The sequence below is a fragment of the Schistocerca serialis genome, chromosome 2 (assembly GCF_023864345.2).
Source record: "Schistocerca serialis cubense isolate TAMUIC-IGC-003099 chromosome 2, iqSchSeri2.2, whole genome shotgun sequence".
Lineage (NCBI taxonomy): Eukaryota > Metazoa > Arthropoda > Insecta > Orthoptera > Acrididae > Schistocerca > Schistocerca serialis.
The window spans coordinates 502365429-502392114 of record NC_064639.1 but is presented as its reverse complement, the minus strand read 5'-3'; the positions used below and the strand labels follow the sequence as shown (position 1 = coordinate 502392114).

The window sequence follows — 26686 nt, the reverse complement described above, 5'->3', positions numbered from 1 at the left end:
CGCGAAAGACTTCGTAGCCAATAATACATGTAATTTACAAACAGACCTATAAATTTTTAATATAATCAGTTGCGTCATTCGTTTCCATCAGGAAATTATCGAAAGCACCACGATTGGCCTTATTGTGATTTTCTACAACTATGTGACGAATTGTTTGCATGGCTGCACCACAGTCGCAATTTGGAGATGGAGCCTTGCCCCAGCTATGAAGAGAGTCCACGCTTCAGCCATGATTGGTGCGTATTCTGCTAGCCCCTTAACACCTAAATAAATTTCTAGATGAAAGACAAAAATTAAAAGTCGTGGCGTTTGAAAGGTACCCGAAACACTGAAGAGAATGCAGCACACGTCAGAAGCGTTGGCAGCTTCGTGTAGAGAGAGCATCTACCGGCACTGGCGCTCAAAAACAGTTAATCTTCCATTTATTACCACAGCATTGGTATGAAGCGAATTCGCGACATTCGGAATTGAGGGGTTACAGATAGTGCATGTTCTGTGCGTTTGGTCAAAGGCAGGTGGTTTCTTTCTTAAGCAACGCAGCTACTACCAATTCCACTGTAATTAAATTCGTACTGTTATCCACTCTTCTTTTATTCTCTAACCATATAGTTCTTCAGAAAATTACCTTTTGAGAATGGGGAAATAATGATGTATAGCATGGCAGTTAGATCGCAAGCGCTGACACAGAACAGGAAGATTACAGATCTTTTAAAAAAAAAAAAAAAAAAAAAAAAAAAAAAAAAAAAAAAAAAATCGCTGATCGAGGGTCTGGAAGGTAAATCTGACGTTCTTTTATCGAGAAAACCGACGTTCCTGTAACTCCTTACACTTATGATGTCACGGACATGATCCAGAGAGAGCCTGTGAACATGTGCAGCTCCTTCTAGAGTGACAGCTGCTGGCCAATGACTGTTCCAGGTTTTCGGCATCGTTCTGCTCTGCATGGAGGCGGGCTTCCAACGCAAGTACCAGTACTTCGGCGTCACTGAGGTCGTCACGTACGGCAGCTTCACTATCATCCAGGCCGCCAGGCTCGTCTGCGCTTTCTTCCTAGAATTTGTGCCAAATGACATCGTAAGTGCCAACTCACATTGTGACAACCGCGATAGCTTTAACATCCGTATGATAATCTTCCCTTTTCTCATTTATTTCTTTTGTGACGATCCAACTCGATGTCCTTACACTCGACTATATAACATTCCGTAGAACTAACAGAACATGAGAATAACGGGAAAAAAACATTTTCCAGACAGGCAATAAAAACCCCGCAACATGACAAGAAACAAATGAGTATAGAACATCGATTGAAGTTGTGTGTTACAAAGAGTAGGTCACTAGTAAGGTATAATTAATGGTAATTTGCGAATAGCCTTATATGTAAGTATTGGACAACATACGTTATGAAACAAAAAGAACAAAACATTATTTACAATATACAGTCCTCCCTGTTCGTATCAATCGTTTGTTCTCATTACCGACATCCATGTTACGAACGTATAGGAAAGATGTAAAAAGAACCAGCGAATACACACAGCGGAAAGATTTGAACTACAGTTGTGAGATTTATTCTAGACCCTTTATTGAAAAGTTCATTCTTGTAACATCACGAGATGTAAGTAGGTTGTGTTAATGCTAAATCAATTTATTTACGATATGTATACTAAATGTTTGTCGTTTTTTGTTATATTTTTATTACAAATAAATAGATTTACCTGTTAAGTTCAATATTTTACGAGATAGTGCAGTTTCTCTTTTGTTTGTTCCGACAAACCAAATAATAAATGCGTAGACTATGATTACTGCTTTAAGCAGCGAGAAAAAAACATTCCGATCAATGTTGTAACTGCAGTAGTCAGCAACACACAGTTGCTGTTGTTGAAGTGAGACTTACTTAAGGTGAGCTGAATTGTACCGGAAGACAGTATTGAAAACAACGTCTTCTGTACCGAAAGTTTCTGGTTGGTCATCGTGTGAAAGGATTACGGTTACAAAGTTCCATGAAGGAGGTTATATTTACGCATAAACAGCAAAGAACGTTGGCTGCAGAAGCTACAGATTTGCGTGTTAGGAAAGTCAGCCTGCAGGCGGTCTGAAGAAACTGGGTCAACCACAACTGCTCCAAGGAGTGACAGAAAACAAATACTGACTGATCAAGACTCTCACAGAATCTCCCGTCTTCCTCTGCAAGAATGTCGGCGTATGTAAATGTCATCTTGGAAATTTCTGCATTTGAAGTTTCTCACCGAATGGCCAGACAAGAACTTTGTGAAAGTGTTTTGCGAGCCATGACTCCAAGAGAGAACCCTTTTTTTTTTTTTTGTGGTTTTAGGGCGCACAACTTCAATGGTCATTAGCGCCCAGACTACGTTAAGAATGCACCGCGAGGCACAAGTTTAAAACAACAACTAAAAGGGAAAACACGATAAAAGACAGACTGACAGGCATAGGATTAAAAAAACAGCATAATCAAATGTCCTTAGAGAGGTTTGTCAAATTGATAAAACGAAGAACGCGAGCAGCTGCTCGTGGGTCATCCGCTAAAATGGCATCTAGAGTACATGGCAGGCCAAGATCAAGACGCAGTGTGTTAAAATCCGGACAGGACGTTAAAATGTGGCGGACCGTCAGCAATTGCCCACATGGGCAGAACGGCGCCGGCGCAGCCGTCAGCAGATGGCGATGGCTGAACCGGCAGTGTCCAATGCGTAACCGGGCAGAGAACCCTTATGTGAACAAAATGCGGAGCAAGAAACGTACACAGTGGGCTGTAGCACACAGGGAGTGGACGCAAGACTGGGCTAGTCATTTGAAGTGACGAGACTAAGAGTAGCATCTTTGGAAGCGATGGAATTAACCCTTCACTACGGACGGGAGTCAAATTGACACCACACTGATAGATGCTCAGCTATTTCACACTGTTGTTGAGGTTAAGTTAACTTTCAAAAATTTTGCTATGCTTTTTATTATGTGTGGTAGTTTTTTTTACCAGATGATCAACGTCTTTCGAATATTCATTCATATTTGCGTATTTCAAGCTTAATTTATAAATTATTGACAATAGCAACGAGAGAGAGAGAGAGAGAGAGAGAGAGAGAGAGAAATGGCTCTGAGCACTATGGGACTTACTAACACTTGTTTCTTGGTGAGGTACTTGTTGCTGAATTTAGTGATGATTGCGTAGTCTATTTGACATCACGACTGTGACTGCGTGAGAAAAAAATTGTAAGCCTTGTGCATTAATTCATGTACTTGGAAAATGCGTTTAATTATTTAAACACAACAAAACGTTTTTTAAGCTTCTAGTCTTATTGTTAACATTTATCTTTCAATGCCGGTGTACGATGAATTCTCTGCCTGGGCCAACTAGAAAGAAAATTCGTCCAAATGATACAGACTTTCAAGAGTTTTAAAGCTATCGTTTGAAAAACTGAGAGATCAAATGATGATGAAAGTGTTATCTTAGTGATGCAAAAACGATTCTAAGCAAAACAGATCAGGAAAGTGGTAGTTCAGAAGAAGAATCAGGTGAAAATATGAGAGGTTTCCGGTATGGAAAAAATGGTTTCTAATAGTCCACACATCCGTTTGTTAGGTTTCGTTCTAGAACGCAACAATACAGTGGTGCAATTAAGTGGACTTACACAACAATTTAGGAAGCCACCGACGACTGAAAAGAAAGCTTGGTCCTGTTTACTTTTCTAGACAGTTTGGAGTCTGCTGTGGAATACATGAATCGGGGATAGGCCCGGGAATGCGAAGAAAGTGTCCGTTTTTCTTGGCTTATTGTTTTATATTGAAGTTTTTCCTCCAAACCTGGAAAATATCAGACGGTTATTTGCAATGAGATTTGATGATGCAAATACATGAGATGAAAAGAAATAAAGATGATCCTACAGCACCAATACCAGAATATCCAACAAATTTGTGCCTAACTGCTAGTCAGCCTACAGTATTGGTTCTTGGATTGTGGTAAATGCGATGTTTGTAGGTTTTAATGGAAGGTGTACATTTAACATTGCGACGGGGGTTCGGTAAGTACTAAAACATGTTTTTGTGAAAGCAGGTTAGTTTTATTCAGGATTCCAATACACCTTATTAATACCGACTATTTTGGCTAGAAAAGCCGTATTTTTCAACATAATCTCGTTTCAAATCGACGGTCTCAGCCACGGTATTCGAAGGGCCTGTATGCCTGCTCTGGTCGACGACGGGGCCAACGCTTTGCTGCGTCAATAAACTCCCCGCCATCCACGTACAGCTTCCCGCTGAGCGGACCCTTCATTGGGCCACACAGATCTGGGCTATGAGGAAGAACAGGCCAACGATGTTTTGTGAGCTCCTCTCGGGTGCGCAGACTTGTGTGAGGCCTTGTGCTGTCATCGAGAATTTCGTTTGCATTTTTGTGGTGGCAAACTTGCTGAGGTCGTTTCTTCAATTTCTTGAGGGTAGCACAATACACTTCAGAGTTGATCGTTGCATCATGAGGAAGACGTGAGACAGAACAACTCCTTCAGAGTCCCAGAGGACCATCACCATTACTTTACCGGCTGAGAGTGTGGCTTTGACCTTCTTAGGAGGAGAGCTGGTATGGCGTCGCTCCATGGATTGCCATTTTGTTTCCGGTTCGAACTGATGAACCCGTGTTTCATGGCCTGTGAGGATGTTTGACAAAAAGAACCAGCCTCGTAACGCGCAACCAATTCCACACAGATGATCCTTCGTTACCCTTTGCATGGTCTTCTGTTAGGTGACGACGAACCCAGCAGACACACACTTCTCAGTACCCCAACTGGTGGACGAGAGTGTCAACACTACCAGCAGAGACGTCCAATTGAGCAGCGAAGTGTTTGTGATCCGTCGAACATCGCGAATGAGAGTGTCCGCACGTTCCATCCTAGCAGGAGTCACAGCAGTGTGTGGCCGGCCGACACGCGGGAGATCGGACAGGTTTGCGCGACCTCGATGCGATGATGACAGACGCCTCACCCAACGAGTTACAGTGCTTTTGTTTACTGCCAGGTCTACGTCTACATTCTGCAAGCGCCTATGAATGCAATGCTCTGGTTTTCCGCGAAAGGAAACTCAATGACAGCTGTCTGCTCGGAACGCAACTCCGTTACAGACGCCATTTTGACGGCTACTCTACACATCTGCATCTACGTGACTGCTATTCACAATAAAGTGCCTGGCAGAGGGTTCAATGAACCACCTTCAAGCTGTCGCTCCACCGTTCCAGTCTCGAACGGCACGCGGGAAAAACCAGCATTTAAATTTTTCCGTGCGAGCCATGATTTATCTTAATTTATCGTGATGATCATTTCTCCCTATGTAGGTAGGTGCCAACAAAATGTTTTCGCAATCGGAGGAGAAAACTGATGACTGAAATGTCATGAGAAGATCGCGTCGCAACGAAAAACGCCTTTGTTTTAATGATTGCCACTCCAATTAACGTATCATGTCTGTGACACTATCTCCCCTATTTCGCGATAATACAAAACGAGCGGCCCTTCTTTGTACTTTTTCGATGTCATCCGTCAGTCCCACCTGATGTGGATCCCACACCACGCAGCAATACTCCAGAATAGCGCGGACAAGCGTGGTGTAAGCAGTCTCTTTAGTAGACCTGTTGCACCTTTTAAGTGTTCTGCCAATGAATCACAGGCTCTGGTTGGCTCTACCCACAACATTATCTACGTGATCGTTCCAATTTAGGGTATTTGTAATTGTAATCCCTAAGTATTTAGTTGAATTTAAAGCCTTCTTATTTGTGTGACTTATCGCTTAATCGAAATTTAGCTGATTTGTTTTAGCACTCATGTGAATAACTTCGCACTTTTCTTTATTTGTAGTCAATTACCACTTTCGCACCACACACAAATCTTATCTAAATCATTTTGCTATTCAGTTTCGTCATCTGATGACTCTACAAGACGGTAAATGACAGCCTCATCTGCAAAAACTCTAAGACGGCTACTGATTTTGTCTCCTATGTCGTTAATATAGATCAGGAACAATAGAGGGCCTGTAACACTTCCTTGGGGAACGCCGGCTACTTATAGCGCCGCCAGCAACTGGAACTTCGTGAAGCTATGGAGGCTGAAGCGGGAATATTCCATGACGTCCCACAACAAATTCCTCCGTTTTTCAGCCGATACCGGTCAACAAATAAAAAATGTGTTGCGTTACTTATTGAACACCCATCGTAATAAGCCACACAAATTTGAACTAAAAGTTACGGTTTTAACCGATGCCAAAAATAATTATTTTGAAATAGATACATATATAGTGGAAGGGATTATGATGGTATAACACTCTCAGAACAGAAAAGGAAGCTACAGAAACCAATTCAAGCATTATTGAGGTTGTCTCCTCCAATTCATGGCTGAAATAGGAATATCACGGCTGATAATTCGTTGTCATCTGTTGAACTGGTGATCACCCCTGAAGCAAAGGAAACTGACATACATTGGGTCGGTAAAAAAGAGTCACTAAAAAGACTCACTAAAAAAGAGTCACCGGGAAATACCATCATAATTTTTATCCCTCCAGAATAGAGAAGTAAGTTGCATTTACGGTTCCTGAAAGGATATAGCACTGCTATCAGATGTACAAAAGAGGGGCTGAGCTGTACAACTTATGCCATCTATACATGCTTCTCAAGGTCAAGATAAAGAAGTTAAAACTCCAGAAATTGTTAGTTTCTACAACAGTACAAAATCTGGAGTTGACTTTATCGGTGAAGAATGTGTGATTACAGTACTAGTCGTAGGACAAGAAGCTGGCCCATGGCATCATATTTCGCATTCTGGACATCAGTGCAGTCAATACATTTATTCACCAACTGCGACATAATCGCGTGTACAAACAGTGATCCAATACTGTAAAATGCTTTATTATTCCAGTCTCTGACCACAAATGAATTCTTTAGACGATGACCGGTTTCAGTCTGTAATGACCATCTTCAAATCTTTTTTACACCATGTCCTAAAGTGATACGGCCATAATGGACAATTGAGTAGCTGGTTGGCAATAATCACTATGTGGACGATGTAGCCTATTCTACACCATATTTTAAATCTATGTGACGATGCTATGCTGATTATATTTATATGTTTTGACGATGCCATTATGGCCGTATCACTTTAGGACATGGTGTAAAAAAGATCTGAAGATGGTCATTACAGACTGAAACCGGTCATCGTCTAAAGAATTCATTTGTGGTCAGAGACTGGAATAAAAAAGCATAATACATTTATTCTTCCCAGGCTGCACCTGAAAAATCTCAATTAGCGAGGCCACAGTTAACGAAAAAGCTTGCGAAACAACTAGTTAGTGATGAGATAGAGAGGAGATTACATAATACTCATATTCCCCAGAAAATGAATCATCAATCAGGAAGATTCATGATTTAAAAAAAAGAGGAATAAACAGTATCGGGTAGAAATACGCTGGAAACTAGAAAATGTTGCTCTTTATCTCCCAAAAAACTGAAAAGTATGCACGTGCTGTAATCGTCCAGAATGTGGATAGTGCTCATCATTTTCGTGTCACAGTTGTGTATGACATATTTCTTTTCTAAAAGTGAACACTATTTTACATTATTTGTATCTGACACTCCCCCATGTACGAGTCGTAAGAACGTGCGTAGTGGCAGTTGGAAGGAGCAGTGTACCCCGTGACGCTCCAGCCAATGCCGTCTTTCCGCCGTGACTGACATTAGCGTGTGGTGATCTATAGTTCGCAAGACTTCGTGCAAACGTTGACGTCATTTTGACGTCACGCGCTGTATTGAAGACGAAAAAGAGCTATCTATCGACTTTCGTGATCGTTCGTTCACAAAACGTGAGGCGAACATGACTTTCGAAACAACAACATTCACCTCAAATACAGAGAACCGGCGGTTATGCTTTTTCTTTACTGCAGGGTCCGTTAATTTCGAAGTTACGTTGTTTATAAATGTTTAAAGTTTTGCAGTCATATGGACTGGCAGCAGATAAGGAAGGGATTAAAGTGTCTGCAAGAACTAAGTCCGATACTTGCTGAAAAAACTGAACTAACTATTTTTCCAAACACCCCTTCATCACCCCCAAAAGTGGGACACTTTGCTGATTTACTGACAAACAATAATCTGAAGCCAGGCAGTAATAATGTTTACTTTGAACAGTGTTCATTAAGGTGTCTGAACAACGTAAGTCTGAAACCTAGTTTCAGGTGTTGGTCTTTAATTTGAAAGGTTGGGCTGCTTCAATTCGACCAGACGAAAACGCGTCGGTATCGTAAAATTTGTTGTAATAAAATGACGAAAAACGTAATACTGGTGATAAAATATGTGCTGTAATTGAAGACCTTCCTTTTTTGGAAAAGAAGTTTCCTGAAAGAACTAGCTCGTAACTTTTCCTTCATACTCGTGCTTATAGATGACTGAAGTTAACTTTCAAAAATTTTGGTATGCTTTTTATTATGTGTGGTAGTTTTTTTTTTTTACCAAATGATCAACGTCTTTTGAATATTCATTCATAATTGCAATTTCATGCTTAATTTATAAATTATTGACAATAGTAATCATTTGTAAGTAACGTCGAAATTCACAGAACGTACGTACACTGATCAGCCAGAACATTGTGACCAGCTACCTAATAGCCGGTAGGGCCACCTTTGGGACGGATAACACGGCGACAAATCGTGGCACGGAAGCAATGAGACCTTGGTAAATCACTGGAGGGTGCAGGCACCACATCTGCACACACAAGTCACCTAATTCCCGTAAATTTGGGGACGAGGGGCGATGAGGTGTGACGCCACGTTCGATCACATTCCAGATATGTTCTATACGGTGCAGATCCCCCCATCATACTCCTGGCCTTGCGACATGACATATCAACTTGTTGACAAATGCCTCTGCCGTCCGGAAACTTGATCGTCATGAAGGAGTGTATGTAGTCTACCACCAGTGTACGATAAGCCTTGGCCGTCATGATGCTTTACGTTTTAGAAACGCAAAGACAATAACAATAATACTAATATTTACCCATGGCAAGATGCGAACCTGTCAGTTCGCTACTTTATAACTCCATGCTTATTACCACTACACCACGCTGTATTTTCAAAGGCCGACTTATGTGATGTAAATTAATCTCATGTAAAACCGCCGATATGTCATTAAGCGACGTTTAATTATAACAAATCGCACCAAAAACGATGTGTTTTTATAAATCTCCAACGTCCCGTTGTCTTGAAACGGCATATTTTCATGATGCGCAAGGTACGATACGAAAACCAATTTCGGAATCCAATATGGTGTCTCCTAAGCGTCAAGTATCGAACACTAACGAACGTCGATAGCAGTTACTGCGATCTCCGTACCGTGACGTCAAAATGACTTCACGTGTGCCCGAAGTCTTGTGAACTGTAAGTTACCCTCTAGGTCTAGGGCGAGCTTCGAGGTGCGCGTAGAACATTTAGTGTTGATTTTGACGTTAGTTTAGGTATGGCGAATATACTCAGTCATTGTAGCGCTGATTATAGGTAGCATAAGGCGAACACGACCAGTATTACATTAAGAAGCGACGAAGCAACCTTTCATTTATCTGGAAACGTTAATCGGTACAATGTGATAGTGTGGATCACTGAACATCCTCATGAATTTGTGGCGGATAACGGAGATTTGTCGAAAGTTAATGTTCCCTGTGCATCGTCAAAGAAGAAGCTGTATTGGTGGTTTTTCTTCTGTGAGAAGACTGGGAGGGTATCTGTTACCTTGATATGTTGTAGTTGCTGTTGTCTCCACAACCGATAGCTTATCCCGAGGATTTTACCTTCAAACAAGCGGGGGCAACCCCTCATTGGAGCATCGATGTTCGTCGCTATCTAACCGACGAACTTCCGCATCGCTGGATTGGGCATAGTGGTGAAGATGAAATGGCTCCACTCCGCCTGACCCAATGCTTTGTGGCTAGGGATGGCGGTTTTCACTGAAACAACTGGTTTTCCACCGGCCGGTGTGGCAAAGCGGTTCTAGGCGCTACAGTCCGGAACCGCGCGACCGCTACGCTCGCAGGTTCGAATCCTGCCTCGAGCATGGATGTGTGTGATGTTCTTAGGTTAGTTAGGTTGAAGTAGTTCTAAGTTCTAGGGGACTGATGACCTCAGATGTTAAGTCCCATAGTGCTCAGAGCCATTTGAACCAACTGCTTTTCAGTTATTTAGGTTTTTTTCACGTCAGTCTAACCGGTGTGTTAAAACCGCCCAAGGTAATCAGTTTCAGAAATAACTGATTTTTGGTTTTTTATTACTATTATTTGCTGCAATAAACTTAGAAATCGTACAAAGATCGAATAATTTTGGCTTTCTCAGTTTCAAAATACATAGAATTACAACATTAAATAAAATGGGCAAATAAGAGAAAACTAAGTTCGTCCACCATTCGCTGCTTTTCTCGAAAAGTTGTAAATGGTTGACTACTACAAAAAATCACCAGTATTCTCCTATTTATCCTAACTATTTGAAACTCTGCTAAAAATCATTTTGTAATCTTGTATCATATCACGGTTTGCACATTACAAATAAGTGAAATCTGAAGTTGAAGAACCCTGTTTTTTCGTGTTTATTTGTCCATTTTCCAGGCGACAAGCAGATGAAGGCATATTGTGTAGACACAGGCAGCAGATAAGCTTCTTTGTACTATATTGCCAATTATGAATTATGTCTTAAGTTTTAAATTATGTCGCAAATTTACTACGGGTGGCGTCATTCTGTAATCAACTAATGTCCAACGACGAGAGCGTGAAACCATCATATACAGGATTATTCTAAATGATGGACCCGTTTTCAAAACTTTGTCTTTGTTGTTGTTGTGGTCTTCAGTCCTGAGACTGGTTTGATGCAGCTCTCCATGCTACTCTATCCTGTGCAAGCTTCTTCATCTCCCAGTACCTACTGCAGCCTACATCCTTCTGAATCTGCTTAGTGTATTCGTCTCTCGGTCTCCCTCTACGATTTTTACCCTCCACGCTGCCATCCAGTACTAAATTGGTGATCCCTTGATGCCTCAGAACATGACCTACCAACCGATCCCTTCCTCTAGTCAAGTTGTGCCACAAACTCCTCTTCTCCCCAATTCTATTCAATACCTCCTCATTAGTTATGTGACCTACCCATCTAATCTTCAGCATTCTTCTGTAAATAGTTCGGAGAAGAAGAGAATAGAAATTCTCTTCTTCTCTGAACTATTTATCGTCCATGTTTCACTTCCATACATGGCTACACTCCATACAAATACTTTCAGAAATGACTTCCTGACACTTAAATCAATACTCGATGTTAACGAATTTTTCTTCTTCAGAAACGCTTTCCTTGCCATTACCAGTCTACATTTTATATCCTCTCTACTTCGACCATCATCAGTTATTTTGCTCCCCAAATGGCAAAACTCCTTTACTACTTTAAGTGTCTCATTTCCAAATCTAATTCCCTCAGCATCACCCGACTTAATTCGACTACATTCCATTATCCTCGTTTTGCTTTTGTTGATGTTCATCTTATACCCTCCTTTCAAGACACTGTCCATTCCGTTCAACTGCTCTTCCAAGTCCTTTGCTGTCTCTGACAGAATTACAATGTCATCGACGAACCTGAAAGTCTTTATTTCTTCTCCAAGGATTTTAATACCTACTCCGAATTTTTCTTTCGTTTCCTTTACTGCTTGCTCAATATACAGATTGAACACCCTCGGGGAGAGGCTACAACCCTGTCTCACTCCCTTCCCAACCACTGCTTCCCTTTCATACCCCTCGACTCTAATAACTGCCATCTGGTTTCTGAACAAATTGTAAATAGCCTTTCGCTCCCTGTATTTTACCCCTGCCATCTTCAGAATTTGAAAGAGAGTATTCCAATCAACATTGTCGAAAGCTTTCTCTAAGTCTACAAATGCTAGAAACGTAGGTTTGCCTTTCCTTAATCTAGCTTCTAAGATAAGTCGTAGGGTCAGTATTGCCTCACGTGTTCCAACATTTCTACGGAATCCAAACTGATCTTCCCCGAGGTCGGCTTCTACCAGTTTTTCCATTCGTCTGTAAAGAATTCGCGTTAGTATTTTGCAGCTGTGACTCATTAAACTGATAGTTCGGTGATTTTCGCATCTGTCAACACCTGCTTTCTTTGGGATTTGAAATATTATATTTTCTTGAAGTCTGAGGGAATTTCGCCTGTCTCGTACATCTTGCTCACCAGATGGTACAGTTTTGTCAGGACTGGCTCTCCCAAGGCCGTCAGTAGTTCTAATGGAATGTTGTCTACTCCCGAGACCTTGTTTCGACTCAGGTCTTTCAGTGCTCTGTCAAACTCTTCACGCAGTATCGTATCTCCCATTTCATCTTCATCTACATCCTCTTCCATTTCCATAATATTGTCCTCAAGAACATGGCCCCTGTATAGAACCTCTATATACTCCTTCCACCTTTCTGCTTTCCCTTCTTTGCTTAGAACTGGGTTTCCATCTGAGCTCTTGATACTCATACAAGTGGTTCTCTTTTCTCCAAAGGTCTCTTTAATTTTCCTGTAGGCAGTATCTATCTTACCCCTCGTGAGATAAGCCTCTACATCCTTACATTTGTCCTCTAGCCATACCTGCTTAGCCATTTTGCACTTCCTGTCGATCTCATTTTTGAGACGTTTGTATTCCTTTTTGCCTGCTTCACTTACTGCATTTTTGTATTTTCTCCTTTCATTAATTAAATTCAGTATCTCCTCTGTTACCCAGTTCGTCTTTATTCACGTACAAATCCAAAATGAACAAACTTTATACCAATGAAAAGAGGAAGTTTCAAAGTTCTTTTCATAATGTGTGATATCAATTTGAATCCGTCGGACGTCATTCTCTGACACACGCGTTTGGCCTGTGCTGCTTCCTTTGCACGCATTCCCAGCCTGTTTAAATTGCTTAAACCAACTGCTAATGCTTTTGCGAGTTCGTGGTTGAATACCGAATTTGGTACGAAATGCTCGCTGCACTGCAATTTGCTACTCACTTTTCGCGAACTCAATAACGCAGAGAACCTTGTGCTCCACAATCGCCATCTCTCTCACTCAACCCACAGTGATACGGAATGACGGCCCTATTGCCGCGTGAACTCTGCAGGCCTGTTTTTTTAAAGGTTTTCAGAAACCATCACCGCCCACCCGCCAAAAACTTTGAAACTTCCTCTTTTCATTGCTATAAAGCTTGTACTTGAATACATACGAATTTTTGAAAATGGGTCCATTATTTAGAATAACGCTGTATTATAGGCCAGATGGGGCAAGTCTCGCACACGTGCCGTCTCATGACACACCACACGACAGTAGGTACATTACTATATCAGCAATGCTGTACCAATTCTTATGCACTATGTTTCTTTGCTCGTTTCTGTCGACATTTTTATTAAAACAGCACTGATCGCTTCAGTCACTTTCATTAATAACGCAAAGTTACAAAACAATGGAAATTTTAAGAACAAAAATTACTCGTTTTTTTAAAGGTTTACAAAATTTTTAGCACTATTGGCTATGACTAAACGCTATTTCGGTTTTTTTACCCGGTTATTAATAAAAATAAAAACACTCATGTTAAAAACCGAGAGCAAACAATACCAGTTATTGAGAACGAAAATACCGGTATCGGTTTTAATCGGTCAGTTTTTTCCGTTCCAATTTGTGACTTTCTCCACTGGGGATACATTAAGGACCGTTTTTATGTACCCCCACTGCCAAGAATACTGGAACAGCTGGGAGACCGCATCAACGTTGCTGCGATGACTAATGAGAAGACAGCTTCTACACAACGAGGGGCACTCCTTGAACAACTGCAGACTGCAAAACGCAAACTGGCTTTGTTTGCAGTTATATCATGCAGCAGTCATATTTGTAGATATAATGCCTCGAGAAATAAAGATCTCTGAAAACGACTGAATCATTTATAGATGGCCCGAATTATAAAAGCAGTTGGCATCGATTCGCACAGAGAATCGACATTGTTGTCCGCGACTGCACCAGCAGACTATGAATCACGAGACACAGCTGAGGAAAGCAGTTACATCAGAAGAAAGTCAGTTTTACGCAAACATCTACATCTACATTTATACTCCGCAAGCCACCCAACGGTGTGTGGCGGAGGGCACTTTACGTGCCACTGTCATTACCTCCCTTTCCTGTTCCAGTCGCGTATGGTTCGCGGGAAGAACGACTGCCGGAAAGCCTCTGTGCGCGCTCGAATCTCTCTAATTTTACATTAGTGATATCCTCGGGAGGTGTAAGTAGGGGGAAGCAATATATTCGATACCTCATCCAGAAACGCACCCTCTAGAAACCTGGCGAGCAAGTTACACCGCGATGCAGAGCGCCTCTCTTGCAGAGTCTGCCACTTGAGTTTGCTAAGCATCTCCGTAACGCTATCACGCTTACCAAATAACCCTGTGACGAAATGCGCCGCTCTTCTTTGGATCTTCTCTATCTCCTCCGTCATCCGACCTGATACGGATCCCACACTGATGAGCAATACTGAAGTATAGGTCAAACGAGTGTTTTGTTTGCCACCTCCTTTGTTGATGGACTACATTTTCTAAGGACTCTCCCAATGAATCTCAACCTGGCACCCGCCTTACCAAAATTTTATATGATCATTCCACTTCAAATCGTTCCGCACGCACACTCCCAGATATTTTACAGAAGTAACTGCTACCAGTGTCTGTTCCGCTATCATACAATCATACAATAAAGGATCCTTCTTTCTGTGTATTCGCAACACATTACATTTGTCTATGTCAAGGGTCAGCTGCCACTCCCTGCACCAAGTGCCTATCCGCTGCAGATCTTCCTGCATTTCGAAACAATTTTCTAATGCTGCAACTTCTCTGTATACTACAGCATCATCCGCGAAAAGCTGCATGGAACTTCCGACACTATCTACTAGGTCATTCACATATATTGTGAAAAGCAATGGTCCCATAAATACCGGTTGAGCGCTGTAAGCGGTCATGGGCAAGCTCTATCGTACGTCCTGTTTTTGTTGTTGTTCTAAATGGGCATTTCATTCAGTGGCGCGTGAAGACTTGGTCCCGTTGTGACAGTGCTACGGGAATGTGCGCCACAGCTATCTCATCTTCCAGTTTGTCGGGCGCAGGCATGACGGTGCTACCACCCAGCCAGGTCTTCAGTTCGCTTCGTCGGGTAATTAAGTTACTTTTTCAATTTCATAAAGCATATTTTTTTTTCATTTCTAACTCCTCACCCGCGTTCGCAGGTATACAGATAGCGCTACATGTTTTCCGAGTAGTTTACAATGACGGCAGAGCCGAAGGTCAATCAAGAAAGTGTGTGTGTGTGTGTGTGTGTGTGTGTGTGTGTGTGTGTGTGTGTGTGTGTGTGTGTACGAGTAGTAGACTGCTAATAGTGTGTGTCGCTCGCAGGACCTGGTTTGGACGCGCACGGGCATGGTGCTGTACACGGTGAGCGGCTGGGTGCAAGTGGTGGAGTGCAAGCACGACCTCGACCGAGCTGGCCTCGGCTTCATCGCAGCGTTCATCTTCCTCTTCGACCAGACAGTCTTCTTCCTCAACCACCCCATCCCGGAATGGATGCTGGAGCCGCCCCCGGAAGAGACTACCTGCGAGGAAGAAAAAGCCGCCGCAGACTCAGTCCAGCAGGAGCAAAACAATGCACTGCTGGAGGAAAAGGGCAACTGTGTGAGGAGGGCCGTCGCATCGTAGGCTTCAGACCCGCTGTGGACGGACTGTTTTGAACACCAGCGCGACAGACAGCGAGTTAAGGTATTCCTGCCTATAGACACCCGAAACATACACTATGCAAATTAACTATGCAGAAGCAGCACAGTTACTACGTACTCTAATTTTATTCTTAAATCAGAGCTGCGGACATGGTTTTACCGAATACGTGAGGAGCATCAAAACGACCCCTCCTGTCACAAATTTTGGTGCTTTAAAAGAACGTTGGACAATGCATTTCGGTCCCTGTGAGTCAATCAGCTGATGAAATTTGAGTGTTACATCACGTCTCGTGGTCTGGTGAGGTGAGGTCATAGAAATGCACGTTTCTGTTCAAAAAGTTTGGGTGCTGAACACTGAAAATTGCGAATCACAAAAAACTAAAGAAAATGAGGCTTAGATAAGAAACTTACTAACGTACCAGAAATGGGAGAACATTCAATGTTGTTTAACCCGTAACTAATACGGTGAAATTTTTCTAGCACTGCTAATATCGTGGGTTAATTGAACACTCAGTTATTCATTTCAGAATTAGGGGAATGGAAATAAAACCGACTCTTATGAATATTTTAAGGTGAACATGTTTACAACGTGAAAATATAATGATTGTAATTATTTTCTTGTTAAATAAATATTGTGAAGTAAGAAAAATACAGTGTACAAAGGATTGGTGTGTTTCACCATTACAAAATTGTTTACATTCAGAAATTATTAATGGACTACAACAGTACTTGAACCAGGGAGTAAACCATATCACACGAGTTCAACAAACAGCGCTCAACAAACACTTTACGCACAGTTACTTGGTATTGGTGTCCCACAATTAACACAGCAAACGTTTTGTTTTCTCGCCTTTTAATCTAGTTGCCTCTAAAACCTCTTCAGTTCACACCTCATTTTCATTTTCCTCTCCGTCTCCTAATTCTGAATCGGTTTCATGGTTGCTTTTATAGTGGGCATAAAGATGTCGGCAATTGTTGCTGTTCAATTCAATCGCTACTTCATCAAGGACTGACCGTATCCATTCATTGTGGTTAGGATCGCTTACTGTCATTTATTACGAAAAAGAAACTCCATTCAATCTAGGATAGCAGAAAATACTTCGTCAGTAGAATCTCATACTTGGTATGATTGAGTCAGTCTGAAGAAATGAAAGAAAAACTGGTCTACGGTCACAAACTTAGTTAATTTGACCATTGTCGAGCAAGTGATGTGCAATGTCTGATGTTTTGAAGTCATTCAAGCTGAAGAAGGTCGTACGCTGTTGGCATCGGGTTTTTATGTTTCTCCCTAGACGAGCTACGAGTGCCACTGGTCTGGGGAAAAAAACTGTTAATAGGGGAAGTTTGGTACTTTTACGGCCTTACTTTCGCATCACTGGGATGAGCCCTGATTACCTGATCTATCAACATTGTTATGTTTATTATCTTAAAAATACATTTCAAGATGGCGAGTCCACTCGAAACGTGCACATTAGTTGAACAACGATCTGTTACTCGTTTTTTACTTGCTCAAGGTGAGAAACCAGTGCACATATACTGTAGAATGTCTAAAGTTTAGGATGAAGGTTCTATGAATCGTTCAAATTTTTACAAGTGGGTAGATTGGTTCAAAAATGGTCGCCACTCCGTGATTGACGAACGCCGGCCGCGGTGGTCTAGCGGTTCTCGGCGCTCAGTCCGGAACCGCGCGACTGCTACGGCCGCAGGTTCAAATCCTGCCTCGGGCGTGGATGTGTGTGATGTCCTTAGGTTAGCTAGGTTTAAGTAGTTCTACGTTCTAGGGGACTGATGACCACAGATGTTAAGTCCCATAGTGCTCAGAGCCATTTGAACCATTTGATTGACGAACACCGTTCCGGCCGACCAGTTGCAGTTTCAACTACCTCACTTGAAAGTGGAATAGATGACATTATTCGTGCCGACAGCCATGTAAGAGTGGAAGTGGTAGTTGGTAAGGTTCAAGTTCGTACCGGTACAGTTCATAACATTAACTGTAACAAGTTGAAGTACCGCAAAACATGTGCAAGATGGGTCCCAAAGGAATTGACGCGGCTACACAAGGGAACAAGGTTGAGAATGTGCACAGAGCTACAGGAACGTTAAGAAAGAGAAGGTAAGCATTTCCTCAACAAAATCTTAACTTGTGATGAAACTTGGGTTCACTATTATGACCCAGAATAAAAAAAACAAAGCATGGAGTGGAAGCACACCAACTCACCTGTCAAGAAAAAATTCAAAATCCAAGAATCAGCAGGAAAAGTCATATTAACGGTGTTTTGGGATGTTGAAGGTCCACTTTTTTGTGATTATCTCGAAGAGCAGCGTACAATGAACAACCAATACTACTCGGACTTGCTTTTAAACAAGGTAAAGCCAGCCATGAGAGAGAGAGAGATGTCGTGGATCTCAGAGGAGAAGTGTGATTCTCCAGCAAGACAGCAAACGTCCTCATATTGCTCAAGTAACCCGTGAAACCATCGACAAAATGGGCCGAGAAGTACTGCCTCATCCCCCTTAAGTCCCGATTTAGCACCTACTGATTTCCATTTGTTTAGTGCACTGAAAGAGTCATTACGTGGGACAACGAGGACGTGATTAGTGGGAAATTGGTTCAGACATTGCGATAAAGAGTTCTTTGCAGCCGGAATAAAAAAGCTTGTAGCCCTTTGCAACAAGTTCATAAATGTTCAAGGGGACTATTTTAAAAAGTAGAAAACGTATTGTTTTATAAAAGTAAACGCTTTTGTCTCCAGACCAACTTATCTCTAATTATTGAATGACACTAGTAATTACAATGTTTTATATACGCCACTGTTGCTGATTTTTTGGTTGATTTTATGTAGTGGACTAATAAAATTAATCATTATATCGCATCCTGTAACTGGTGGACAATAAGCTTGTGATATTTTTATAATCAAGTTACCAATTTTCTTATGAAATACGAACTAGAAATGGGATGCTGTCACATATTTTCTCCCCGTTTCCTATGCTACAATTTGTATTCTTGTTTTGTTGTTTCTGTGTATTTGTGGATATGATTTATCACATATTGTTGGCTGTGTACCCATGGTTTATAGAAATGATTTTCGTTGTACCTCATTCTTTCTTAAGGTTACTTTGCTCTGAATTTAGTGAGGGCACTCCGTGTAGAGCTGTAGGTGTAACCACAACGGAGGGGTATCTGTTGAGAGAACAAGACAAACGTGTGGTTCCTGAAGAGGGACTGGAGCCTTTTTCTAGTTGCAGGAGCTACAGTCCGGATGATTTATTAAATTCGCCTTGTAACATCAACCAAAACAGTATTGTTGTGCTGGTACTGCGAACGACTGAAAGTTAGGGGAAACTACAACAGTAATTTTTCCCGCGGGCGTCCACCATTACTGTATGGTTAAATGATAGCGTCCTCTTGGGTAAAATATTCTGGAGGTAAAATAGGTCCCCATTCGGATCTCCGGGCGGGGACTACTCAGAAGGACGTCGTTATCAGGACAAATGAAACTGGAATTCTACAGATCGGAGCGTGGAATGTCAGAGCCCTTAGAAAATTTAATAAGGGAAATGGATAGGTTAAAGTTAGATATAGTGGAAACTAGTGAAGTTCGGAGGCAAGAGGAACAGGACTTCTGGTCAGGTGAATACCGGATTATAAATACAAAATCAAATAGGGGTGATGCAGGAGTAGGTTTAGTAACGAATAAAAAGAGAGGAGCGCAAATAAGCTACTCCGAACAGCATAGTGAACGCATTATTGTAGCTAGTAATTGTGTCAATAGCCATGGGGGATTGGAATTCGATAGTAGGAAGCGGAAGAGAAAGAAAAGTAGTAGGTGAATATGGACTGATGGTAAGGAATGAAAAAGGAAGCCGCTTGGTAAAATTTCGCACAGAGCATAATTTAATCATAACTAACATTTTGTTTAAGAATCACGAAAGAAGGTTGTATACGTGAAAGAGGCCTGGAGACATTGGAATGTTTCAAATAGTTTATATAATGGTAAGACAGAGATTTAGGAACCAGGTTTTAAATTTTAAGAGATTTCCATGGGGAGATGTGGAATCTGACCACAATTTATTGGTTATGAACTCTAGATTAAAACTGCAGAAACGATTGGCAATAAAAGGGGAACGGAATACAGTACACGAAGAACGGATGGTTTTGAGAGACGAAACAGTGAAGGCAGCAGAGGATCAAGTAGGTAAAAAGACGGGGACTAGTAGAAATTCTTGGGTAACAGAAGATATATTGAATTTAATTGGAACAGCTAGAGGACAAATATAAGGACCTAGAAGCATACACTATGTGATCAAAAGTATCCGTACACATGGCTGAAAATTACTTACACAAGTTCGTGGCGCCCTCCATCGGTAATGCTGGAATTCAGTATGATGTTGGCCTACCCCTTAGCCTTGATTACAGCTTCCACTCTCGCAGGCATCCGTCCAATCAGGTGCTGGAAGGTTTCTTGGGGAATGGCAGCCCATTCTTTACCGAGTGCTGCACTGAGGGGACGCATCGATGTAGGTCGGTGAGGCCTGGCAAGAAGTCGGCGTTCCAAAACATCCCAAAGGTGTTCTATAGGATTCAGGTCAGGAGTCTGTGCAGACCACTCCATTACAGGGATGTTATTGTCGTGTAACCACTCCGCCACAGGCCGTGCATTATGAACAGGTGCTCGATCGTGTTGAAATATGCAGTCGCCATCCCCGGATTGCTCTTCAACAGTGGGAAGCAAGAATTTTACAGCATACTACAATAATAGCAGACACTATCATGATTTACAGGCAAGCAACTAGGAGTTTTCTTGATCCCCATGAAGCCGCAGCGAAGTTTACGTCTGAAGAGGACTTGGTAGATTTGCATTCTGTGTTCTAACATTACTGTGTTCTCCAGTGATTCTGTCAGTTGCGATTGCTAGAAAGGATTCAATGTGCGGTTTCCAAACAAACACGTTTTCAAACATAGACACACGACGAAAGTAAATTTCGCCAAGTTGGGCGAACAGTATAATAAACAGGTTTATTTAAATAATGATTCCGACTGCTCTTCAACCGTCCGGCTCGAGAAAAATTGAAGACTACAAAAGGGGTTGAGGCCAATTTTGACAAAAATGATTTATTGGCATCATTATTTAGTTCATCATTCAGATGGGTCTCCTTAGCTGAAGGTTTATCATCAGAGTTACATTCAGATAAAAACATGGTGTACACCGAGAATACGGGTCAAGTCCACCCTAAACACGAAAGGAAACACTGAAGTCCTGCAGGTGTGGATTTCTGAGCTGTATTGATTTTTGGTCTGGTTTTACGAGAGTTTTATTGTTGATATTGTTAAATGTCATGTCATTATTGGTTTCCTTGTATTGTAGAAGTTCGCTATTTCTGCTAACTCAGAGTAGACTCGAGATTCGATTCTTTGCTTTGTTATTGTGGAATTGCATTTCATGTGACATCCAACTGCGGTTGAGAAATGGAATATCCAGAATCAAGCAGCAGTGGTAAGTCTAGAAAAAGAAAATCAAAGTTGTGGTAGACAATCTGAAGTACCTAAAAAACTAAGAACAATGCCACATGCATGAAACACTGAGCTAAAATCTAATTTCAGTCTAATAAAGGACTGGAATGAGTAAATTTGTCACATGTCAGGCCTCGAAAGTACGAGACAGCAGCTGCTTTGAGTGATTATACTTTTCCATACAAGGTAAGAATAATGAGAGATAATACTATAACAGAATTGACTGTTTATCAAAAGGCCTTTATATCACTGCATGGGATTTCAAAGAAAAGATAAGGAACTATTTGGAATTCTTTATAAAATGAAAGCCTGTCTCCAGGTGACTAACGAGAGAAACGCAGAAACGAAGCTCATAAACTTTCAGTAGAAACAGAGCAAAATATGTTCATTCACGTAATGTGATTTAAAGGTAGTTCCAGCCAATGTAGCATAAATAAAACACAGAAAGAGTATCTGACTGAAGAACTAACCATAAAGATGATGTTCAATATGTTTCAAGAGACACATTCTACCTATTCAGCTTCATATGAAACCTGTCGTAAAATAATTAATACAAATTAGTATCTTGCTCGGTTTCCCTCGAAGTGATACATGCAGTATTTGCCTATTAGTTTTCTGAAAATTTCAAAGTTTTAGAGGCACATCGCACATGCAACGGATGAAAACAGAAATTTGACGTACTATTCGGAAAGTAAGGAACGATTGGTCGCGAAATGGAAACCACAGTGAAAATCAAAACTGTTTTATTTGCAACAGTTAGCTACAACTTCCAGCCACCTATTTCCGTAGTCGCCGTTCCGACTTAGACGTTTGTCGTAGTGTTGTACCAACTGTCCAATACCCTCGTTATAGAAGGCAGCCGTCAGTGCTTTCCGCCAATTCTCTAAGCTGGCCTACAGCTCGTTGTCGGTGCCAAAATGTTGTCTTCATATCCAGCGGTTCATGTGAGCAGAGATTAAAATCAGAGGGAGATAATTAGGAACTGTATTGTGGGTAATCAAAAATTTCCAATTGCAAACGAAGCAGGAGCATCTTCATTACCGCTGCAGAATGCGGCTCAGAATTGTCTTCAAGAAGAAAACGCACGACAGTTATGTAATGTTGGCTGCGTAGCTTCAGGCGAAATTTCTCACCAGGCCCTCGTACTTGGCGGAGACAATATTGTTCTAGATATCTTTATGTGCTCCCTGTGTACTCATAACTAAAAAGAACGACGTAACGCGATCGACGGGCATACTAGAGACACTGTCCAACACACCTGTGCAGAACTTAATCAGATTTTCACTGTGGTTTCCATTGCGCGACCGATCGCTTCGTACTTTCCGAATAATCATCGTAATACCGAGAGAGAGAGAAGATTATATAGGGTGCCCATAAAGTAAGTATCCATTTTGCGGAAAACGTATGTGTGGATTAGATCTGTTACAGGTACTGTGAAGAGACACCACAATGCTAACAATTGTCGAAAGAATCACAATTCTGGAACTTCGTTTACGTGGCGAAACCTGTGCTGAGGTCCAGAGGCTGTTTGGGAGAAAGTATCGGAAGGATGCCCCTACAGGACTTGCCATTCCGAAGCTCGTCAACGAATTCCGGCGTACAGTATCTGTAGCTGATGAGAGACGCGCTGGGCGACAACCGTCAGCCCACAATCTGTGCAGCGTGTGAGGGAAGCTATGGAAAGAAGTCCAACGGCATCTACCCGCCGGCTAGGTCCTGAACTATCCATGCCGAAATCCACAGTGTGGAAAATGCTTCACTACACCCTTAAAAAGAAGACATGTGATACCCAGGTGCTTACCAGCTAGATGATGAAGATAATGCGGCACAAGCAGCCATCTGTCATGATCTGTTGGAGGCTGTAGCCGAGGAGGACCTAATGAATCATGTTACGATCAGCGACATTTCATGTCTGCGGCGTCGTCACCAAACACAATTGCCGGATCTGGGCAGAGGAGCAACCCCATGAATGCACTGAGTGGCAAAAGGACTCTCCCAGAGTCAATGTGTGGCTTCGTCTCATGAAAGATAGGATCTATGGGCCGTTTGCTGAAAAGCACTACCGTAGCAACCTACCTGGACATGCTGCACTTGTTCTTGGAGCCAGAGTTGCAACAGGATGGTATCCTTGCTACTGTTATGTATCAACGAGATGGGGCGCCACCCCACTATGCATACATTGTCCGGGACTACCTAAACGAGTCCTTTCCTAACAGGTGGATAGGAAGAGCTGCAGGTCGCATGTGGGCTGCTCGCTCCCCCGACCTCACTCCCCCCGACTTTCTTGCGTGGTGTTTCATCAAGAGCCGAGTTTATGCTACCAGGGTGCCACATCTGAATGAACTGAAACGGCGAATACGAGAGGCATGCTTGCTAACAACCCCCCAAATATTACAGCGCGTGTTCCACGCAACCACAAGGTGATGGGAACAGTGTGTTGCCAATAAACGTGGACATGTTGAACAGTATTAGCTACTCTCTCTAAATATGTTTATTTTGTTGCAGCACATCTGGAAAATGAAAATGGATACTTTACTTTATAGGCACCCTGTATTATGAACTACGCCGCCGGAAAGCTTATGTATTCTTCCAGTGTAAAACACTGAATCGACGAGTGTGGATTTCCATTTTTCATGCTCAAACATCACCGCTAATATTGTCTATTATAAGAGCCAGCTTTCTCTCTATGTATTTAACACAGATCGACTCTCAGACAGTAATGCAGTGTTTCGTGTTTATCCTGAAACAATTGGGAAGAAAGGTTTAAATGAAGTAGTTTCTTCCCCGCATCATTATGTCACAACAACGATTCTGGATCTAGAGGCTAAAAATGTGGGGTTCACAACAAAATCTACACACTTTTCATTTTTATTCAGTATCTCATTCATCATTCAAAGGATTTTGAATAAATTGGTATTACATTCCCAGTTAGAGCACATTCATACCTGAAAAGTGACAAAGACATGGGCCTCTCAGACGTATAACAAAAGTTGAGGCTCTGAAGGTCTAGATGGACATAACTATCCATGAGCGAAACCCATTCATTTCATTTCAATTTTGTTGAAGTTGATGGCTGAATGATACGTGAGTGGGCCGATTTTTTTCAGCCAAGATACCGACCAAAACACCCATATCCATCTCGAATTATTTTGAAGTTAAAGGCAGAACTTCATCATCCAAGGCTTATTACACATCGTGACACAACAGACCTTGGATCACATAATTTTTCACTGTTCCTGCTGGACAAAAGGTAGACGAATCAGAACTTGCTTGTTCCCATCATGTTGCGGAGGTAAGCTTCAAATGGTTCAAATGGCTCTGAGCACTATGGGACTTAACATCTTAAGTCATCAGTCCCCTAGAACTTAGAACTACTTAAACCTAACTAACCTAAGGACGTCACGCACATCCATGCCCGAGGCAGGATTCGAACCTGCGCCCGTAGCGGTCGCGTGGTTCCAGACTGTAGCGCCTAGAACCGCTCGGCCACACCGGCCGGCTAGAATTATCATTTGTACACCTTTCTTAAATGTAATCATATAAAAAAAATTAAAAAATTAAAATAAAAAAGTGAGGGAATAGTTAAGGGCAACGCCTGAAAAGGGTTAGTTCATTTCTTTTTTTTTTATGGCAGAGTTAAAGTGGCGGTGCCAAGTAGGGGTTGATTTGATTTTGTTTCTTTTATTTTTGGAGATTAAACTTGTCCGAATGAGAAGATAGGTCCACAAAAAGGTAAGCAGGAGACCAGGTTCAACTTCCTCCATTGATTTAAATGAATCGCCACCCGCAACTAATGTCTGTAATTTCTGTGTGTGTTACTTTTGTTCGGTTTTAGTTTCACACACACGTCGAGAAACGTAAGTGCATCCTAGTTCTTGCGAACTAACTACGAAATTATCGTTCGCCTATACCTCTCAACAAAATATTCACTTTCTTCCAGTCATCTAATACATCTTTTGTAAACCGTGACGAACTGTTTGAATACGCAACTCTGCAAATAAAATAGAAAAGTTTCTCTTTAGATTCTGTATAACACAACCAATCTCTTACGTTTTACTCATTAGATTATGTCTATGTGAAAACTGACACTTGACAGAATCGTGATTTGTTTCCTTTGTCGTACATTTTCTTTGGCAGTTCAAATGGCTCGGAGCACTATGGGACTTCACATCTTAAGTCATCAGTCCCCTAGAACATAGAACCACTTAAACCTAACCAACCTAAGGACATCTCACACATCCAAGCCCGAGGCAGGATTCGAACCTGCGACCGTAGCGATCGCGCAGTTCCAGACTGAACTGCCTAGAACCGCTCGGGCACAGCGGCCGGCATTTTCTTTGTAGACAAAGAATTGCTGTTCATACGTTGCACTTCACTATTTCCATTTGCAATCCAATAATCTCGATGAAAGTTGATCGGCCATTCATTAACACCGTCGGGGTACAATTTGCTTCCATTTCGCTTTTGGTTTGTAAAATAATAACATCAACACATTTTTTTCCGAAAGCAGGTTGGTTTTATTCAGGATCCCCATACCCTATATTATTCCCCACTCTTTTGACTACAAATCCCAAATTTTCAACATAATCTCCGCTCAAAGCGACAGCCTGAATTCTTATTGGGCGGGCCTGCATGCCCGCGTTGTTGCATAAATAACATCCCCATCATCCACGTACTGCTTCCCGCGGAGTGCATCCTTCATTGGGCCGAAACGATGGAAGACAGAAGGTACGAGATCCGGGCTACAGGATGGATGAGGAAGAACAGTCCAAGTTTTGTGAGCTCCTCTCGGGTGCGCAGACTTGTGTGAGGCCTTGCTTTGTCACGGAGAAAGAGAAGTTCGTTTGCATTTTTGTGGCGGCGAACAAACTCAAGTCGTTTCTTAAATTTCCTGAGGGTAGCACAATACATCTCGGAGATGATCGACGCACCATGAGGGAAGACATCAAACAGAATAACCCCTCGAGAGTCCCAGAATAGCTTCGCTGTGACTTTACTGGCTGAGGGTGCGGCTCTGAACTTTTCCTTAGGAGGACAGGTGCTGTGGCCCCACTCCATGGATTGCCGTCTTGTTTCCAGTTCGAAGTGATGAACACATGTTTCATTGCCTGTGACGATGTTCTACAAAAAATTGTCACAATCAGCCTCGTGACGTGCGAGCAATTCCGCACAGATGATTCCTTCGTTGCTCCTTACGGTCTTTAGTTAGACGGCGAGGAATCCAGCGGCCACACACCTTTGAGTACCCGAACTGGTGGACGGATGCGTCGGTACTACCAACAAAGGCATCTTGTTGTGCTGCGAGGTGTTTGTTTGTGATCTGTCGATCATCTCGAATGAGAGTGTCCGCACGTCCCAACATTGCAGGAGTCAGAACTGTGTGCGCCCGGCCGGCACGAGGGAGATCGGACACG

General features: G+C 42.1%; 1 protein-coding gene across 2 annotated transcripts in view; it reads left to right on the top strand.

The window, feature by feature from the left end:
* LOC126457454 (uncharacterized) overlaps positions 1-26686 on the top strand; it is a 76843-nt gene that overhangs the window by 15375 nt on the left and 34782 nt on the right. The window contains exons 2-3 of one of the 2 annotated variants that reach the window (XM_050093744.1): positions 919-1074; positions 15444-16389. In XM_050093744.1, coding sequence (XP_049949701.1) covers positions 919-1074; positions 15444-15743 — 456 coding nt within the window. In that variant the 3' untranslated portion in view covers positions 15744-16389. Of the gene's footprint in view, positions 1-918; positions 1075-15443; positions 16390-26686 lie in introns of those variants that run through there. The other variant, XM_050093743.1, reaches the window with a different exon arrangement.